At 40.2% G+C, this 18,552-nt stretch overlaps 1 protein-coding gene across 1 annotated transcript; it reads left to right on the top strand.

Annotated features, from left to right (window-relative positions):
- Positions 1 to 371: 371 nt before the first annotated feature.
- On the top strand, positions 372 to 18,325 carry LOC149279273 (endothelin-3-like). Its single transcript, XM_089501389.1, has 3 exons — positions 372 to 423; positions 1,162 to 1,489; positions 18,184 to 18,325. Exons 1-3 carry the CDS (start codon positions 372 to 374, stop codon positions 18,323 to 18,325), a joined length of 522 nt encoding a protein of 173 aa, XP_089357515.1.
- Positions 18,326 to 18,552: the final 227 nt, after the last annotated feature.

The raw sequence follows: 18,552 nt of genomic DNA, 5'->3' as shown, positions 1-18,552 counted from the left end.
CTTCCGATTGCTGCTATTCTATTCCAAGCATTTGAGAGGCTTTGCTTTTTTTGTCCCATCCTCCTTGGGATTATTCTCCTGTGGGAGGTGTCTGATTCCAGGCAGCTTTTAAATGAGGTCTCTTCTTACACACAGCTGCAGGACATCCCCACTTCTCCTTTGACAAGTCTTCTCCCTCCAGGACTCAAGGGGAAGGAGTGTAGAAGAAATCTCAGAAGTAGTCTGATCTAACAGCTCCAAGTTCTGGAATATCCATCCACTCAGGCATTATCTGAACACACATCTTCCAAGAAGGGGATTTTTTTTAGGGGGGGGGGGAGATCTTCCCATCTTCTGGTTTTTCTAGAGGGATCTTATTCACACCTGACCTCATGGAGCCCAGAATACTGATCTTACTGGGGATGCTGGTTACCTCCAACACAGGTAAAAAGAATCTAATGCAAAGAGATTGTTTCTATATGAAGTGTGTGGGGTGACAACTCTTAGCAGTATAGTTTTTAAGACATTCTATCTAGAATCTTGGTGTTTGCAAGGGGGGGATTTTACTTTAAGGGGAGGCATAGGAAGGATCATGCTTCCACGTTATAGAGGTAACTTTTTGGGAACCAATATAGGAGAATCAGTAATTTTTCTTTACATATTATAGATATTTCCGATAAGATGCAGGCTAGTGATATTCATAAAGGAATTAAATGGAATGAAACAATGGGATATTTTTGATGATAACTAATGTTTCTTTGTTGTGTCAGGTAGACGGGGGTCTCTCCATCGTGTTAAAGGCTCTATGAATTTGGATTTAAGTGAGTTAGTCCTATAGAACATTGGGGTGTGTTTGTATATTGAGGTTGTAAGGTGGACTGTGACCCCCAAAACTCAGCAGGAAGTTTGATACTTTTGGAATTATTGAGTCATTCACAAAGATTGCTGAATGTTTAATTTTTTTTATTTATAGTAACAAGATTATAAGACAGGGTCAATGGAGAGCATGTGGGCGAAGGCATGACTCGCAGGTTTGAGTTAAAGTCTGGTTTTTATTAAGGACCTACCTAATTGTATTAAATTATAATGCGTAAAGTCGAGCACCAGGCAGGGCAAATATGGATTCAATAAAACTAGCTATGACCTAATACAGAGATTTTGCCTTTTGCCTCTGTATTACAGGCTTCGCGCTCACATCTCACATCTCCCGGTTGCCAACCACTAAACTCATCCTACACTTAAAGGAAGGGGCAAGAAAGGGAAGCCGGGGTGAGAAAGCGCCAGGAGCCCCCTCTGTACAGCCTGGCGTGCCCCTATCGCTCGCCACAGCTTCACCAGGACCCCAAGGTACCCCCATCTCTGGATATGAGCAAAGAAGGAGCAGTTTCCACCTGGAGCCCGATTCTGGTGGAGCCCACAGGAGGGCACGGAGGTGCACATGTTACACGTATAAGGACAAGGAGTGTGTGTATTACTGCCACTTGGACATTATATGGATTAACACGCCTGAGTGAGTAACCTATATCTATCTAGTGTCTGTCTATACATCCGCTAACCCACACACCAAGGTGGACATTCTGGGTGATTCCACCATTGCTCTTTGTTCCGTACCCTCTTATACCCCTACCCCTACTCTATCGTCTCACAGCCATCTATATTAGTTACCCGGCCAGCATCCAACGGCAAATCTAATGTGAAATGTTGGCGTAAAAGGCCTTGTTTGTATCAATACTGTATTATTTAACCACCGTCCTCATCGTAAAAAGAATGCAGAAACTCAATTTTTACAAAAAAAACACAAAAAAAAGGAAATTAATAATTTATGGCGTGATATTCAATATATATGACAGGGCAGGTGGAGAGGGTTATTGTGATTCGTTGGCTACGGTAAAAGATTTTATCCAATAACCTGCGGCGTGGTCGCTTTTTTTTGTGGCTTTTTTCAGGGAGCCGCACAGCTGTGATAACTTTTTAACAAAAATATTTTCCTTAAGTGTATGTTTTTGTTGTTTCTGGAAACACAATGTTTATCTTTGGAAGCTCTTATTCCAAAAAAGGAATAATTACAAAATTTGTCCATGTATCCGTGTATTTAACCAGTTAAGGGGTAAGTCACATTTTGGCTGACTCGCTATATAGTGTCGCAAAACCTCAGAAGGCTATTTTAAATGACACTTTGTTTCACAGACCATGTTCTTACCCTTTGTTACATATGTCTCCGTAGAATGGGAAATCTGTCTGTCTGTTTTTACATGTGTTTAGCACTCCACAGGTATGTGGGCTGTCATATCTGTTACACATTAACCACATGGTGTGGCCTGTAAAGGGTCAGGGGCCTTTCTGCTAATTAAAGAGATGGATGTTGCTTAGCAATAGAGGAAATTAGCGTGCCAGAAAAAAATGAATTAAAAAAATTAATAATGAATATGGTTGTCTTGTCAACTTATTATTGCTCCCTTTTTTTCAAGAAAAACCCCTAGCTAGCATTTTAGACTGTAAGCTCTGCTGCTTAGTGCCTTTTTTCTTGCTGCTCTTTTGACTTTGTTAATATAATTTGTGTGTCGAATTGTCATGATCTGGGGGTCTTTAGGAGACTTCTGTGTCCTCCACTACCCACCTGAGTTACAAACACTTACTTAACTAATGTACATATCGTTAATATGTGCCTCGTCACATATGTACCAAAACCACGACTCATGTTTAACCCCCTAGACTGCAGATTACCGCGCTCCATGTACAGGTTGGCACATGAATTGGTTTATGTTCCGAATGGACTCCCCGGTGAGAATACAAAGTGGAGATTTGTGAAAATGATACATTTCATTCCCCGTTTATAGATTTCTCTCCTCTAAGCGTGGGAATTAGGAGCCCGCGTGTTTATTGCAGACCGTGAGATAAGATTTTAGCAACTCGACAAAGTAAACCACATTACGGCTATTGCGACATTGCTTATGGGTTATTAAATGGTGAAAGGGAACTGAAGGGTTCTGAAAATTTAACCTTTTCAGTGTTTGTCCACTTCATTAATTCGGCTTACTCAATATTGTCCCTCGAAGCATAGTTCCCATATGCAAAACCTCTCTTATTCTTAAATAACGTTTAGATTTGGTTGCCTGATCTGCTGGTTGCATCTTGCTTATAAACCACTGAAAGCTAATAGGGGTGCTTAATCTCGGCATATAATTGGATCTGATCTGAGCTCATTGATATTCTGTGGGTTTAGACAGTTAACATAGACGTGCTTTAAAAACTAGGCTTCACCGAAATATGCACCCGGGTGGGTGGTCCATAGAGAACTCTAGTCATGGCCAATGGGCTCTTCTGGAGCCTGGATAAATCAGGACATTTTTGTTTTCCATGGTTTGCGATAAAACTTTTTTATTTGACAATTTCTTCACTAGTTGATCTTTTAAACCGTTTGTAACAAGCGACTTGGCCGATACTTTATCTTAATGTCTGATATTACCTACTCCTTGGAGCCATTAGTTTAATCTCATATGTGCAGTTTCTGGCCAATAGCCATTATTTCAATTGTATCCTTCCCCGGCTAAATACACCAACAAGCCAATCAGCATTCAGCTTTAGGATTTAAATGTATCATTCTTTTGTCTTCTGCATTCCTTGAACAAACTTATTGTTTTGGACATTGTTACATTTATATACTTTATATGTGTGCTATTTTTACTTAAAAACGCATTTGTGGTAGGGCATCTATTAAAAAAAATATTAATTACCCACCATCACCCACCTTAAATAGCCTTTATCACAGCAGATGTTTGGGGCGATTTGATCCCAGGACTACAATATGTTTTCTGCGTTGCCAAGATTCTAATTCGTTTAATCCTGGTCTTTTAACGCCTGTTTTGGTAACGATTTTAGGAATGAGAGCAGGGATTGAGCAATCGATGTTGGAAGTCTTATCTGTTCTTCCTACAGTGAAAATGTACAGCCAGTGGTTTAATGCTTCCCCAGGTGACTTAATCTTTCAAGAGTCCATGGAGGGGGTCGGGTTAACAGCCCGAGAGCTACGGAGAGACTGACAATTCTCTGCCTTAGTACATTCCTACAGAAGGAAGCTGCTTTATACGGTAACCATACTGTAGGGCACATCATTTCATTTGATGGGATTAGCTGGTTAGTTATCAGTAATGTGTTACTCACCCCCAGGGGTAAATAGAAGTATTATTAAACACCCATCTACACACACCAGACAAGCCAGAAGGCTTGTTTTTCCCTCAGACCCCCAGGCAAATATTTGCTATATAGGGTCAAACAGATTTCATTATCACAGTTGTTTCCAACCTGTGGTCGTTGGACTACTAGTGGTGGCCAAGACCTTTCAAGATGTCTTCAGAATGAAAGATGTCTTCAGGATGATGGTCTTCAGGATGAACATAGATTGTACCTTTTAAAAATAGTGCTGTTAGATTATGAGTGCAGTCCCTTTATACCATCTGTAGGGATTTGTATTAAGGAGACCAAGTAATAGCTTAAAGCTATTTTATCTTTTGTGATCATGTAAGCGCTTGGGATCCACTGACCTTCTAAAGTAGCTACAAAGATGGTGGTGCCAGCTTGCTAGATGTGGCAGCCAAAGTGCAGCCCAAGATGTTATCCAAGTACTGACCGAGTTAACTGGTCGACGCAGGTGTGTCTTAAGATGGTTTAGGGTCAGTCCTATTGATGAAGGTACCAACGGGAGATGCTATGTAAGTCGGCCGGTCAGCTCTAAATAGAACCTGAGCCCTCAGTTATAGCTGATGGTGTTAATAGGACTGTGAATGGGACAAAACTGTGAATGGTTATCCTATTATTTTTTTACATACAGACCAGGAACATAAGATTACTGGATTTTTGTGTCAGATGTCCCTGTTTTTCTTTTAATATGAATTCATTTTTGATGATGTATGTCCTTTTCACAGACTCCCCAGGGTATGATTAAATTGCTGTTAATTTCTCACCAGGCTGTTTCCCACCATACATTATGTATTTTTGTCACAGTAAATCAGAAGTTTGGAATTTCATCTATTGTCAGATGCTGTAAACATTCTTGGCTCTCTGAGAGGATCCGAATTAACCAGGACTGGTAGTTACTCAGCAAAAATTCATAGAAGAATTAACCACCTACAGGCCGTATGATTTTAAAGCACGTCCAAACTTCGTACTGGTGGATAATTCACTACTTAGGCAGATCGAAACATCAAATGTTGTCTTTCCTAAGTCACAGGGGGTTAAACATACAATTATCCCATTTACTTCAACACTTAGCAAAGTTCTAAGTTATTTGGTGGCATGGTCATATGCTGGAACAGTTGACATGGTTGCATTTTCCATCTTTGGTTGGACATAAATGCTGAAGTCTTCATTCAAAGTCAAAGTTTCATAATATAATTCGAGGCACCAATTAGATCATTCTCATGTTGGAAATATTTTTGTTCTGAGCAGTATAAGGCTAACGTGTGTTTTTTTTCTGGGTGCATCTGGTTATTTAGGCTTCAGTATATTAAATCCATGTAAAGGCTAAAGTGATCCCATTGTATTCCTCAATGGGACTCCATAAAGCTGTTCTTGTCTCTTGTACTCCGTGGGAGAGAAGCTTTATTGGAACGTGTGGAAGGAGCTTTCTCTTTGTTGTTGGAAGGGGTCCAACGTGAAAGTCAAGGGAAGCTCCATAACATTTTCTAAAATTGGCGGGGCTTTGTTCTGAAAAGCTGAAATTGTCCTTAAAGATGTATCCATCTCATGATTCTCGCAAAGAGGTCTAGGCTGAAAAGTACATTTTTGTACGTAGTCAATAGCAAATGGTCTTTACGTCTTCCTTTTAGTTGAATGGTAGTCAAACCACAAGTTGTCCAACTGCGGTGGTTAGGAGAAGTCATTCCTTTCTTTTCCAACAAATGCTTGATATATAAAATAATTTTATCTTATCATCAAAACATGGATTATTATGAAAGCTATTTTCATAATTATTTGTTTGGATCAGGTTCAGCAGCTAAAGATGGCCACCTTTTTTGCAGGCTTAATTGTCTAAATTATGGGTCAACAACCCTTAAATAGGATGTCCATCCTCCTAAAACTGGACTCTTTTCTCCGTCTGGACTCGTCCACCATTCTGGATTCCGGACTTAATGGGCCACTATCAAACCAATTCCGTAAATCACAACATGAGAGAAGTGGAACTGAAGCATTAGGATAATGAATAATGTCCTCCTAATTTTTTTCACCATCCACTGGTTCATTTTTATATTTAATTTTTTATAAATCACCTGGCGAGAAATGCTTTCTTGGATTCACATTAACAGGTCTCCAGGAAGAATCACCGGATACGCCTTCCAAACAAATTGAAAACATATTTTATAGCTAAACAGTTTGAAAACAATACAAATGCCAAAAATATTTTTTATCTATATATGTTCCCGCATATATTAAACATGACCAGCTCAGCCCTCATTGAAGGAGATGTTTTCCCTTCACAATGCATGGTGAGGTTAGTCAGTAATTCAAATTCCTGGTTTAATCAATAAATCCCTGATCGATCGTCTGTCTGGGTTCAAACTCTAATCCTGCGACCAGCTCTGGGCAAAGAATTCTGGGCTAAAACGGGTTAAATCCCAAACTTTCTGTCTCTATAAATAATGAAGAACGTCTCAGTGATTCCACCTGGTACATTGCTACTTTGTAGATATCCGATACTTAAAACGTCATGTATACTAACTATATTTCTAGCGACCTTCACAGATACCCGGGGTGTGTTAAATTAAAACTCTACACATTAAAGTAAAATTAAGGGGTTTTTTTTGTTTTTGTTTTTTAAGAAAACAAGACTCATTTTATTCCTGCATGCTTCTACCAAAGCAGGAAGTGTACTTAAGTATGCTTCCTGTACATGTACTGAAACCAATGGGAGTTGGTAGATTGTCTATTTAATTTCTGTCAAAAGTAACTTCCCTTTGGGGGAGAAATTACTTGTTATTTTTTAACGTTGCCGATGAGTCGCCATGGATCACAATTAGCCTGAGGTTATATAGTTATAGAATACATTTAGTCGGTAGAAATGTTGAAATCCTGGGGTCTGACTGGGGCTGACGCTTTAAGGCCGCCAAATGATGTAAGTTATATCTTTACATCGTAAAGCGTGCGGCCGCACTTATCCAGCATTTGTCTCATGTGTCAAATGGCAAGTCCAGACCTCATGTCCCGGTGGCCTAGTGGGGGGCTCTGTATGTGATGTCATAATGTCGAATGCCAGGTCTTTGCCCAGGATCCATGGCTGCTCCGGTAGTAAAGGAACTAAATGTCCTATCTTAAAAGTATATTGCGATTGTTTTCAGTATAAGCCAGTGAGTTACTGTTCAAACACAAACATTGAAAATGTCTGTGTTGTAAACAAAGGATAAAACTTTTCCATGGCGTCCGAAGTGCTGCTCCTGCTTTCACCCTTACCCCGCAGATGTAACTTTAAACATATCAGAGATTTTCACCTTTATTCTTTGTGACATCTCCACCCAGTTCCATTCGGCACTATCCAGGTATTCATCGTCCCCCCTCCAGTCCTGGTCTTATCTAGAGCGCCTTATCAATAGCACATCTTATCTGTTAGATATGTAATCAATTGATCTAACCTCGCGAGCGTGAAACCAGCCTGACCCAGTGATAAGTCACAGAACAGGCAGCTTCGAGACGAGGAATATCTCTTCCCGTCACGTTTTCCTGCATGACGTCGGAATTCTTTCTCTGTTCATCAATCGGCGTTCGATAGCTGTTGACAGCTTAGCTTGGTCGTGTCGTGGTGCGCAAGGCGGGTTCCCAAAAATTGATAAATTTCGCTACTAGGGGGGTAGCAGATTTTGAAACTGTAATCTTTCATGGAAAAGATGAATTAAAGAATTATTCTTTTACTAAAGTCGAAAACCGGAGGTTCTATATCCGAAGCTCAAATTCTATTTCACGTTCACAGGGTTCTTGCTAAAGGCAAATGGAGGAGCTTCTTGCAAAGAATGTTTTTGTAGATATTTTCCCATCTGTTTATGGCTACATTGTGAAAGTTTACATTGTATATTAGCAGAATCAAGTTATTTTGGCAGAATTCCTGGGCAGTCTACAACACGGGATATTTTTGGCTACATTATCTGTTGTCAAATTCTATCACTTAGTATACTCCCCAACGGCGCCACGCGGTAAATTTGGACCAGAAACGCCTCAGGTTTGTAATTTTTCACGTTTCGGTTGAAATCGGGGAGTGTAGCGAGAGGTCGAAGGGACGTTTCTGTGAGTCGAGTTCACTGGCACTATACGAAGCTGGTTCTGTGTACTTGCGCTTGAGGGAGCATTTTATTTCTGCGTTTCTGAAGTTTTATTGCTGTAATTACAGAAACAAAATATCATAAAACCGGGGCGGGTTTCAAATTCATTAGGACACAATTGGCCTCTCACATGTAGGTGAAGACAAGCCGCATGCATAGGAAGGGGCTGTCTTCAAGCAACGTTCAATTTGCAAGATAAAACTGCCTCCAAAAACACAATTCTTTTATGCAGATCCCAGGGCTGCTAACGCACAAAGTGCTTCATCTCAGGAAGGGTTATCTGGTTCTCGGGTGTCAAAAGGCCACAAAAGAGTTTTGAGTAATTCCATAGGTGGCTTTTCTTTTAGTTGCCCGAGATATAATTTTACAGTTTTTGGCCCCTCTTGGGGATATCTGAAATACATTACATTTTGACCATAACAATGGACCTCATGCTCTACCCGAGCCCAAGGTCTCTGCCTCATCTGAATCAGTGGTAATTGTGGAGCGTTCATTCATCGATTGTCCAAAAACATTCTTATTAAAAATTTTAGCCGATGTGGAACTAGATTTGGAATCAACAAATACATTTCTTCAACCAAGAAGGAATTGTTGCCATTTTCTTCCATTATTGCAAAATCCAAAAGTCCAAATTCCCGTTTTCCTGCGTTAACATTGTTCTTTTTCACTTATTGTCAGTGAGCGGCCATTTTAATGTGCTGTGGGCCAAGATGGCAAGAGATTCTCAGGGAAAAACAAGCACAATTACCAAAACTCAAGGCTAAAGGTAAATTGGACAGGGTATATGGCCAGTTCGAATAAAAGTTTACCAGTTGAGAGTGTTCAGGCAGAATCAGGACATTTGGTACCTATGTAGGTATTCAGCCTTTTTTCTAACACATTAAATATTTAGCACAATTTTCTAGAACTGTTGGAATTGTTTTTATTTTGAAACCTTTCCTTGTATTTTTAATTCCGAGCTGTTATCTTGGATGGTGAAACGAGGTCATCTAAAAGGGTCAGATGGAAGTTTTACTCCTGAAACGGCTCAAATGGGAAAAAAAAAAGGGTAGTTTATTCGTGGTTGGAATCTTTCTACACCCATGTAATCGTCCTACTCCCGCGTAACCTGGAATCCCTGTGTAAAGAGGCTGCGGACAAATGTTTCTCTTGGAGGTCGAGACCCGTCTGAGGCTGAATTCCTCTAGCTTTTTAACTTTTGAAGAGCCAGAAGTGATTTTATTCCTTTCTGGACCGTGGATACAGCTGAGAGGAAGATGGGGTTTATGACGCCACTTCCCGGCACACAGCGTCAGTAAGGGGGCTACAAGCCAGAGTACTTACCACATCCTGAGAGGTACGGGCCCCTCACAACTCTGGGGCCATGCTCTGTGTCCTCCATGGTTAATCCGACCCTGATTGTATCCCGACAATGTTTTGCTTCCAATATTTAATATCATGTTCTCCATGTCTTCTCCACTCATGCCTGAGACCAGCTTTTTAACTAATAAAAAAACGCCCTTTTTATTTCCCCGATCCAGTTATCGCATTAATTGGATGTTTAATTGCTGTCAGTGTTTCTGGGAGTGTTCTAGGCTAGAGAAACACTATTATTTAATTAAATCTTATCCTTCTGATCATAAATTGTAGTATTCTTTATGCTAAGGCAAAACTCCAGAATTATCTCAAAACGTCATACAATAATTTGTGGTTTACTCCCCAATGAGATACTTAACTTAAGGGCACTCCTGGGAAAAAAAGCACCTGCCAATAAATATATTGGAAGATGTAAAGATTTATCACTTGTGCACAAAACGTATAAATCTCTCTGGAGATCCACTTGGGTGACCCATCTCGGAAGCTGTGTGCCCCGAGTTCCATCATGTATGCAGTATATAATTCCGTTAGGACATGAAATATGGTTTGGGAGCTGCTGCTTGGTGCGATTCATATAATAATAAATTTGTTTATTTTCTGTTTCCTTGTTATTTTAATTAATTTGTGCTTTTTTTGCAACTTCCAACATGCTTTCTTGGATGAATTTCGGGCCAGCTAGTGCGGGGAACAGCTGTTCTCTCCGGAGTTCCTGGCTGAAAAGGTTTTGTATTGGATCAGATGAAGTGTTTCGAATGTCAAAATCTTTTAACATCGCAGCTTAATGGAAAACAGGTGGAATCCTGCAAAGCATACAGGACGCAGGTTTTTTGCTGCCGGATACGAGTATGTTTGGAATAAGTGGATTTATTAATCTGTGTTTCTCATGTGTGTTTCTGTGGAGCATTAGGCTGGGTTTTTTGGGTCACAGCATGTGGGTTTCTGGGAAGTTTTGGAGCTTGTTGTGTTTCAGGGAGCATTTGAGTATAACTGTTTTTTTTAGAGAAGTTGTTCAATGTAATTTTGCACAAAGTCGTTTCCTGCTGTTTCTATACACATTATTGGGGCTTTTAGGGCTGTAGAACCCTGCGATACCCTCATACCCAGCAAACATTCCTAGAAAAAGAGAGGCATCATGGATTTGGGACCCAAAGAGAGTGGATGAATGAAACAGGGCCAATTGGAGGTATATTTGAGCTTGGGGGGTTCTTAATTGTTTTAAAAGGAAAATATTGCAACTTTTTACAATATTATCTATCTATTTTTAAGAGAAATTTGCCTTAAAAATGTTAAGCAATACATGTGGAGCTCTAATCCGACGTGGCACGGAGACATATTGCTTATGGACCTTGTTCCTGCCACTTCTACGCTGGTTTTGATACTCAAGTACAAGATAGGTTAACATCGCCTTTAAGAACTTGGAAAATAGTTTTTTTAATCTAAAAGAAAATCTTTGTATGCTTAGTCTGGAACATATTTAGCAAGCCAGAAAAAAGGACTGATTTGGAACAGGTGCAATTTGTTAAAGCTTCAAATCCAGACAGGTCTGCTCCTCTTTGAAGACTATTAGGTTAGGCTACATTTTCATCTATAGTATGTGAATGCCGGGGATGTTTCCATTTACAGAGATATAACCACCTACCATATGCAACAACCCCTAAAACTTCTAGGGAAACATTGTTTCCAGGGGAGGGCTGGTGACATTCCATCCAAGGGCCGTAAAAAAAGCTGCCCATAGACCATTTGGATGAGAACGAGTAAAAACTCAATAAACAAGCACAGAGTGGATCCAGTCAACCCTAGCAAAACAGCCAATAGAACACACGAAGGTCAAAATGTTTAATCAGAGTGGAAATTGCCCACTTGCCCCCTTCTCCCAGCCCTATTATTAGTTATTGGATATTTCAAAAAATCGTATGAAATGTCTGATGTGGGACGGTCTAGCAGTCATTGGGAATTCATTTTTTGCATCGCTGTATAGGAAACATTCTGCCATCGTGTAGTAGAAATGATTTCCGTCTGATGGACCAACGCTAATCCCTTTAATGTTCACATGTGGCATTCGCTGGATCTGCTAAAGATTCTGAGTTTATATTTTGAGCACTTCATAAACGGAGTCTGTTTTTGGTTAAATAACATATATATATCAAATAGGTTGAAGGGTATAAATGCTCAGTACTAGACCGCAAAATAATCTGTTTTCATTCACCCATGTTTATTGTGATTGTTAAAACGGTTTTTAATACATTTTACCATATTTCAGGATACAACCTTTTTTCTCGACTTGCTATTTTGTTTATCCATCTCAAATGGCGTATTAAAGTGAAATTGTCACCTCCCCAAAAGCTTTTTTTTTACTTGGGAGACCATCTTGGCTTACTTTAGCCAATAATTCCTCCCCATCCTTGGAACATTATTTGTCCAGATAGCTTTAGAAGAAGAGACTAGCAGCTTTACTGAGAGGGTAATAGACAATTGCAAGAGCCTTCGAGCAGAAGTGGTAGAGGGTAATACAGCGAGGGTATTAAACATGCATGGGATAGACATACGGCTCCTGAATCTAAGATGAGACCAACGACTGATTAAGGTTTGAGTCTTTACAGCAGGAAAAACGGGCGACTAGATGGGGACCGGATGGGGCCGATCTGCCGGCAGGTTCTATGTTTTCTGTGGACTTAGCATTTGAAGCCACTTTTGGTGACTTCTTAGTCAGGTCACCAGAGGGGTCGTCATGCATTTTGTTAATGACATAGACTGGGATACCCCGTCCCAAACTTTTTACTCTTTTTAAAACCTAAGGAATTGATTTTTGTCCTTGGAATGTATTTGAGATGGCACAGCACGGATGACGCATGCTCTTTAATGCCTCTCACCACATAAATTTTTTTCATGTTCAAAGTCTTCCATCCTAATCTATCATCTTCATTGACAGCAGGTTGTCTTCAGCCTTCAGCGGGTCATGAAGATGGAAGTGAAAAATCTCTGTCTAATATTTTGCGAACTGTTTGGTGACGGCTCAATAAATGACAGTTCTTCAGCCAGAGGGAGAAATCGTAGTGAAATCTTGTAGTGCAAGAAACACGGATTCTACCCATCCTTCCATATCAATAACCATAACTCTGGATGACAGAGGCTTATTTAATGTTGAGCTGTCCCATCATTACGTATAAGAAAGACACGCTTAAATGAATCTGTTTTCCTCCCGTTGCCTTGAGGTTTATTCATAAATTGAAGGTGAACTGAGGCAAAAGGCCATCTTTTCCTACACTAAGAGTCAAGTTGTCAATCAATTAAATTTCCTTTTAATATTAAACAATAACGTATAAAGAGCCAGTTAAATCCTTCTTGCGGGATAAACTAATCAGACCCTTTATAATGGCCAGTTTGATGGAATAGAAATGTTTTCACCCCCTGTTTTGGTGAATAAGTCTCGCTGTTAGTACTTCTGTCCTGAACTCTCTCTCTTATAATCTTCTCTCCTAACTCAGTAATCCCCATTCAGTTATTCTAACCATTTCTTCCAATTATTTTTCATTTTTTGACCAAAATGCTGCTTCCCATGACTTTCTAAATAATAAAACAATCGTTCCACCTTTGTTGATACATATTCTTGGATCTTGCATTGCATCGCTCGCCATTCTCTCCTTACCGGTATCTGTTACTCTTACTGTTCGGCCAATCCTTCGTATTATGTTACTTTTCATGTCTAAATTGACATTTCTCGAACATCAGATAACTTTAAATGTATTCTATTAATATTCTGCATTATCAACACTAATGTACCATTACAGTTCTTTGAGACTTTTGGGACAGTAAGTACTGTCTACTATCTAAAAATCCATGTCTCATTTGTTCCATTAAGACTGCTTCAGTTAATGAACCATGTAATGTTTTTTTATTGTGTACAGTGACAAATGTTTTGCTAAAATTTAATTGAGATGTATCCACCCTGATTCTTTGTCCTGGTTAGGTTAGTTACGCGTTCTGCTTCCTATACTGGAGCGTTCTTGTCTGTACCTGTCTGCAACATGAATATTGTTGATCGTTAGAAGTCTGGTGTTCAACCGTCCCCTCGGGAAAACATTCAAACCCCCTTGGCTCTTCTTGATAGATACATATTGCTTCTGTCGTTAGGAGATCTGCAAATAAACTGAATCGGGAGGCCGGGACCACGGACAGTGAATGTACTTTTTGTGGAGTCATGTCTAGAAGATAGAGGTTGCTCTTGAAGATCCACCAAGAGGATCTCCTCTTATAAACATAGGGTTAGGCTCCCAACCTCTTTATGGAGAAGGACCCTCTTCAGTGAGCTTCTTTATAGGAAGGTATCAGCAATTCGCTATGTATGGTCAATGTCTTATCCATCCTTGTGCAATGGAGAAGACTGTAAAAACACTACGTTCTTGGAGGTCCAGGAGGCTGTCTATAAGACCATCTGTGGTAGAGCGTTAATCCGAACTCTGCCATCCACTACGGGGAGATGTGAGATTACTCAGATTGTTTTGCAGGGATGCCAAAATCATCCAGTGCCAATAAATGAATCCACATTGTAAAGAATGTGTAACGAAAAACAAAAGTATCACATTTTATCATATTTCCGTTTTTATCTCCTTGCGTCTTAAGAAAACATTTTATCTGACGAAGAGAAGTATCTTAACTTTTCCTCTATAGATACTCTACTTTCACGGTACCGGATCTGGAAGCTTTAGGAGTAGGAGGACAGAAGGCGAGTCCAAGGCCGGGCAAATAATTAACATGATTTGCCGCAGCTCAGCTCTGTTTATTTAATACAGTACCCGGTATTTATGGCAAATATATATTTAAAACAGCTATACCCCTCCAAAAAAAGCAAAGAATTGCCAATTTTTATCCTGGGATGTAAAATCCAGATCTTAAAGATACATTTCTGTGATTATTGCAGTTTAATCCCAAAGTATGCACATTACGGATGTGACCTCTTTTAAAAGAGGAAATACGGCAACCCTAGTTTATTTTGGCAAACCATAATTACTCACTCCATAGTTTACCACTAATCAAATTTGGGTTTTGGCAAGACGCGCTGCCAAAAATATAGAAATATCAACGACGATAGTAATACGGCTCTTAGAATACTGGCTATGATTTTATTAAAGATCGTGCATGGAGATTATGAAGGTAGAGTCTCAGCTTCCACGTTATCAAAAGACACGCTGTATCGGAGGGTCTTAACGTATCTTGAGTGTTGGCGTGTTGGAATTCTATGTAATTGAATATGAAAGGGTCTCTCCTATGCTCGTGGATGCTTATTCTTTGAAACTGGAAATACTGTAACAGTTTCCTGTGATCTCTGACTCTCCGTGCTCCATGTTGTGTACCTTCATGTAAACAGAATGGCTGATAATGATGACGAGACTTCCCTGAGACGTAGATGCGGCCAATGGCTGGATATGACAGGCCAGACATTACATTGTTACGCTTACATAGCGTGTGGCCAGTATGGGGTGCTGTCATCCAGGTCTTTGGCCCGTGTGCCAGTCGTGGCCTGGTAACAGCCAATAAAAGGCTTCTTATGTTGTTAAACATTTTTTTTTTTTATTGCCGTCCACCTTACTTTGTTTCTCACGTTATGCCATTTTGTGGACCACAAAGCCAGTTGGGCTTAAAATTCTAGCAGGCTCTATGTAGGGTTCCAAATTAGAACCTCGCTGCTTGCTTCACTTCATTCACTATTTAAGAAGGTTAGTGAAAATCTGTGGAAGGACCTCGACTTTACCAGTGATGAATGCTTTGGTTTAAAAATGTGCTAAATGGTTATTCCCATGCTGGCCACCATATGTTCTGGTGATTCCTCATCTGGAAACCACGCATAGCGCGATACGTGTGGTGAAAACAATAAGGTTTTAGTTTAATATACACTGTAAAGGAGCGGGTGCAGGAATGACCATATACAATATGACTCAGCATGGTGTATTCTCTGCGGGAAGAAGAGTTGATGCGAGTTCCGTTCTCGGTTGTCTTCGTGCATATCCTATCCCCGATCACAAGTGTTTGTGATTCCAATCTGATGACCGGACTGGGAAGTGTGAGTTTGGAACCAATCAGCTTTTAATCTTGTCCATATGGCAGTGAGGTTTTTTAAAGAAATATTTGGGGACTTTTTATCATTATCGGAAACAAACCTTAATCTTTCTCCTTTACTAGAATACAGAAACTAGAAGGGTTCTGAAGATGACTTTCCTCTCCCGACATTATTTCCCGACAATATTTCCGTCCACTTCTACAGTGCAATGTCTATTTAAATATGACAGTGGCCTCTTCTTGTCTGCCAGAGCCCAAGGAGGCATGAAGAACCTGGACCCTTGAATTCCGAATTCATACCAGATATCACTTCTACAAGACCTGGGGTCCCTTTAATATAAATATGTCTCCTTTTGTAAGGGAACAACAGGGCTCCAGCGAGGCGGCCAACTCGGAAGTGTTTCCGTCTGCCGTTGCCAGCGTCCCATCGCCCCGGGCTGGGATTGGATGTCAAGCAGCTTCCCGTAGAGTCGGCCTGCGCACGCGCTTCTTGCATTCAATGTTGACTTTCAAGAGGCTGTACCCGCCGGCACTGTGGAGCACGTTGGAAGTAACTCTAAATGAAGACGAGTTCCTCTATCCTCAAGATAATTCACGTTGCAGTAAAAGATACTTCGATTATCGCTTCAACCTGAAAATAGGAAATCTGGATTTTTTTTCCCACGTAGAATATAAAGCGAACCAGACAGATATATGGTGCCGGGCAGAATAATTCATCCCTCAAGTGGTTTTATTTGGATAATAAGATGCAGGCAGTAGGGGTCATATAGATTTGGTATTGCGGTGTAAACGTCTAACCCGAGTCGTTCTGTATATGATACTGGAATAAATATTCTAATAATTCCGTGGGTTTTTTTAAACAGTTTAATAAGTATTTTTTAATATTTAGTTCCACGGCTCTCATTAGCTCCGGTCAGACCTGCGTATATAAAAAAGTAATATTCTTCTATATTGTAAACTGTACTGAACATTACATGTAAAGTCCTCGTTACTGGCGAATCGTAAGCCGCCCCCTTTTGGCCCCCAGGATGATTTTTTTTTGGGGGGGGGCTATTTTCTGTGCTGAATGTCTTGCAGATCCGTCTGGTTTAGATCTGGTCTCGTATTAGTTGGCTTTTCAAGCTAATATGTTTTAGATAACGTCGTCCCCGCACATTTCAAATATCAGAGGGGGGTTCGTGTTGCAAACATCTGGACCAATGAGTCCGATTTTTACAATAACCGTGAACTGGCTTGGCACGGCTGCAAAGGACGTGTTTTCAGATACATGTCAAACATGGTTATCGATTCGTCGTGTTCTCCATTGCGACGCGTTTGAATTCATGGAAAATGTTCACAGCCGAGAGGGCCACATTAACAAAAAACACTGAGAACCTTGATGCTAAAGTGCTAATAAAACGTTAATTCCATTCTCTAGCAGATCCAGCAAATAACCCTAAGAAGATCTATCATTTCTATCCATCACCCAGTTTGTTTGTTTTGTTTGTTTTTTTCCAGTTTCTATGACAATGACCTATCAGTGCTTGCTTGTGCGTCACGTGACAATTTAGTGTTCCCGGACGAAAAAATAAACAATTAGACAAAGTTTAATTTTAAAGAACTATCGCTCGGAAGGGTTGGGGCATTGAACAGTATTAGGAATTATGTTTCTAATGCTAAATTTAGTTACAAAAATGTTCAGTTCAGCTGACTTATGTGGAACAGCATCTTTAATTTAGGAGCATTTTGGGTTTTGGTTTATTTCTGATCCGCTACTAAGCCCGTTTCAACATGTGTTTCTGAATTCATAAAGGTAAAGTGAAATGTAATACTTCTTTTAATACAGACTGGCCTCCTGTAACCTAAGACTGAGCCTCAAGGTGTATCTGTCAGAGTCGAAATGCAGTAAGGATCAAGTTTAAAACGAGAAGGACGTGTTTATGGGAAACGTTAAAATTTTTAAGTGTTTTTTGTGTTCCGTCATCGATTCCTATACGTAAATAAACATAACCTCCTTTTCTTCACAAATACTTCTTGTTTTGGAAATATTAAATTCTCCCCTAATCACCCAAGGGGAGAAGAAATTATCCGGCCTCGATGAAGACCACTTCTAGGGGCGATATAAAGAAAATGATAATTTCACGTCCATTGCACAATGATTACGTTTATTAACTTTATTTATAATGACCAAAAGGCGGAAACCATTGTGTCGGGTAACGGAATCTTACCATATATTCTAGATTCTCGATAACCGGTTTAAAGTAAACGGAATAGGAGCAAAAGTCTTCTCAGACAGGAGGTTATGGTAAATAAAACCTGAATAAACAAGATGCTTGTTGGTTCTCCGATAACCCCCCCAGTTTCGTAACAATATGGAGGGGAGTCAAAATATTTCTCACCCTTCCCCATAAACCCTTAGCTCAATGCTTAAAGAGGATATTCCAGGGAGCACCCACATAAATGTCTGTATGTTCTCTTTGGCTTAAAGACTATGCTTTTTCTGTCTGGGCAGGAGAACGGTGCCATATGGACTTTCCAATTACAGAGCGAAAAGGTCAACTGAAAATGCACAAGGTCATTCGGAGACAATGCCAAGGTGTTCGTGCGAAGACGCCGCCGACAAGCTGTGCACGCGTTTCTGCAGCAGGAGGTAAATCGATGGCATGTTAATAAGTGACCTTGCAGCAGAATTCCAAAACTATGTATGAGAAATGGCTGAGGAGCTTGTGTTCTTACAGCGTAATATGGCATGTGCTAAGGCGGGTGCTGTGAGTGTGTGGCACTCATTCACTCGGTAATGTAGGCGCCCAACGTGACTCGTACCATGTACCCTCGTGGTAGTAGCGGCAGCTTGCACACAGAGTGTAAGCTTCACTGAAGA

This window comes from Sceloporus occidentalis, unplaced genomic scaffold, assembly GCF_023333645.1.
Source record: "Sceloporus occidentalis isolate IW3139 unplaced genomic scaffold, rSceOcc1.0.p SCAF_173, whole genome shotgun sequence".
NCBI lineage: Eukaryota > Metazoa > Chordata > Lepidosauria > Squamata > Phrynosomatidae > Sceloporus > Sceloporus occidentalis.
This window is presented reverse-complemented; position numbering and strand designations above follow the sequence as displayed.

Excerpts from the sequence above, each read along its gene's own strand:
- LOC149279273 (XM_089501389.1), top strand. The coding sequence starts at position 372 with ATGGAGCCCAGAATACTGATCTTACTGGGGATGCTGGTTACCTCCAAC. Across the intron at positions 424-1,161 it reads GCTGGTTACCTCCAACACAG|GCTTCGCGCTCACATCTCAC; the intron begins GTAAAAAGAATC and ends TCTGTATTACAG. Across the intron at positions 1,490-18,183 it reads ATATGGATTAACACGCCTGA|GAGAACGGTGCCATATGGAC; the intron begins GTGAGTAACCTA and ends CTGTCTGGGCAG.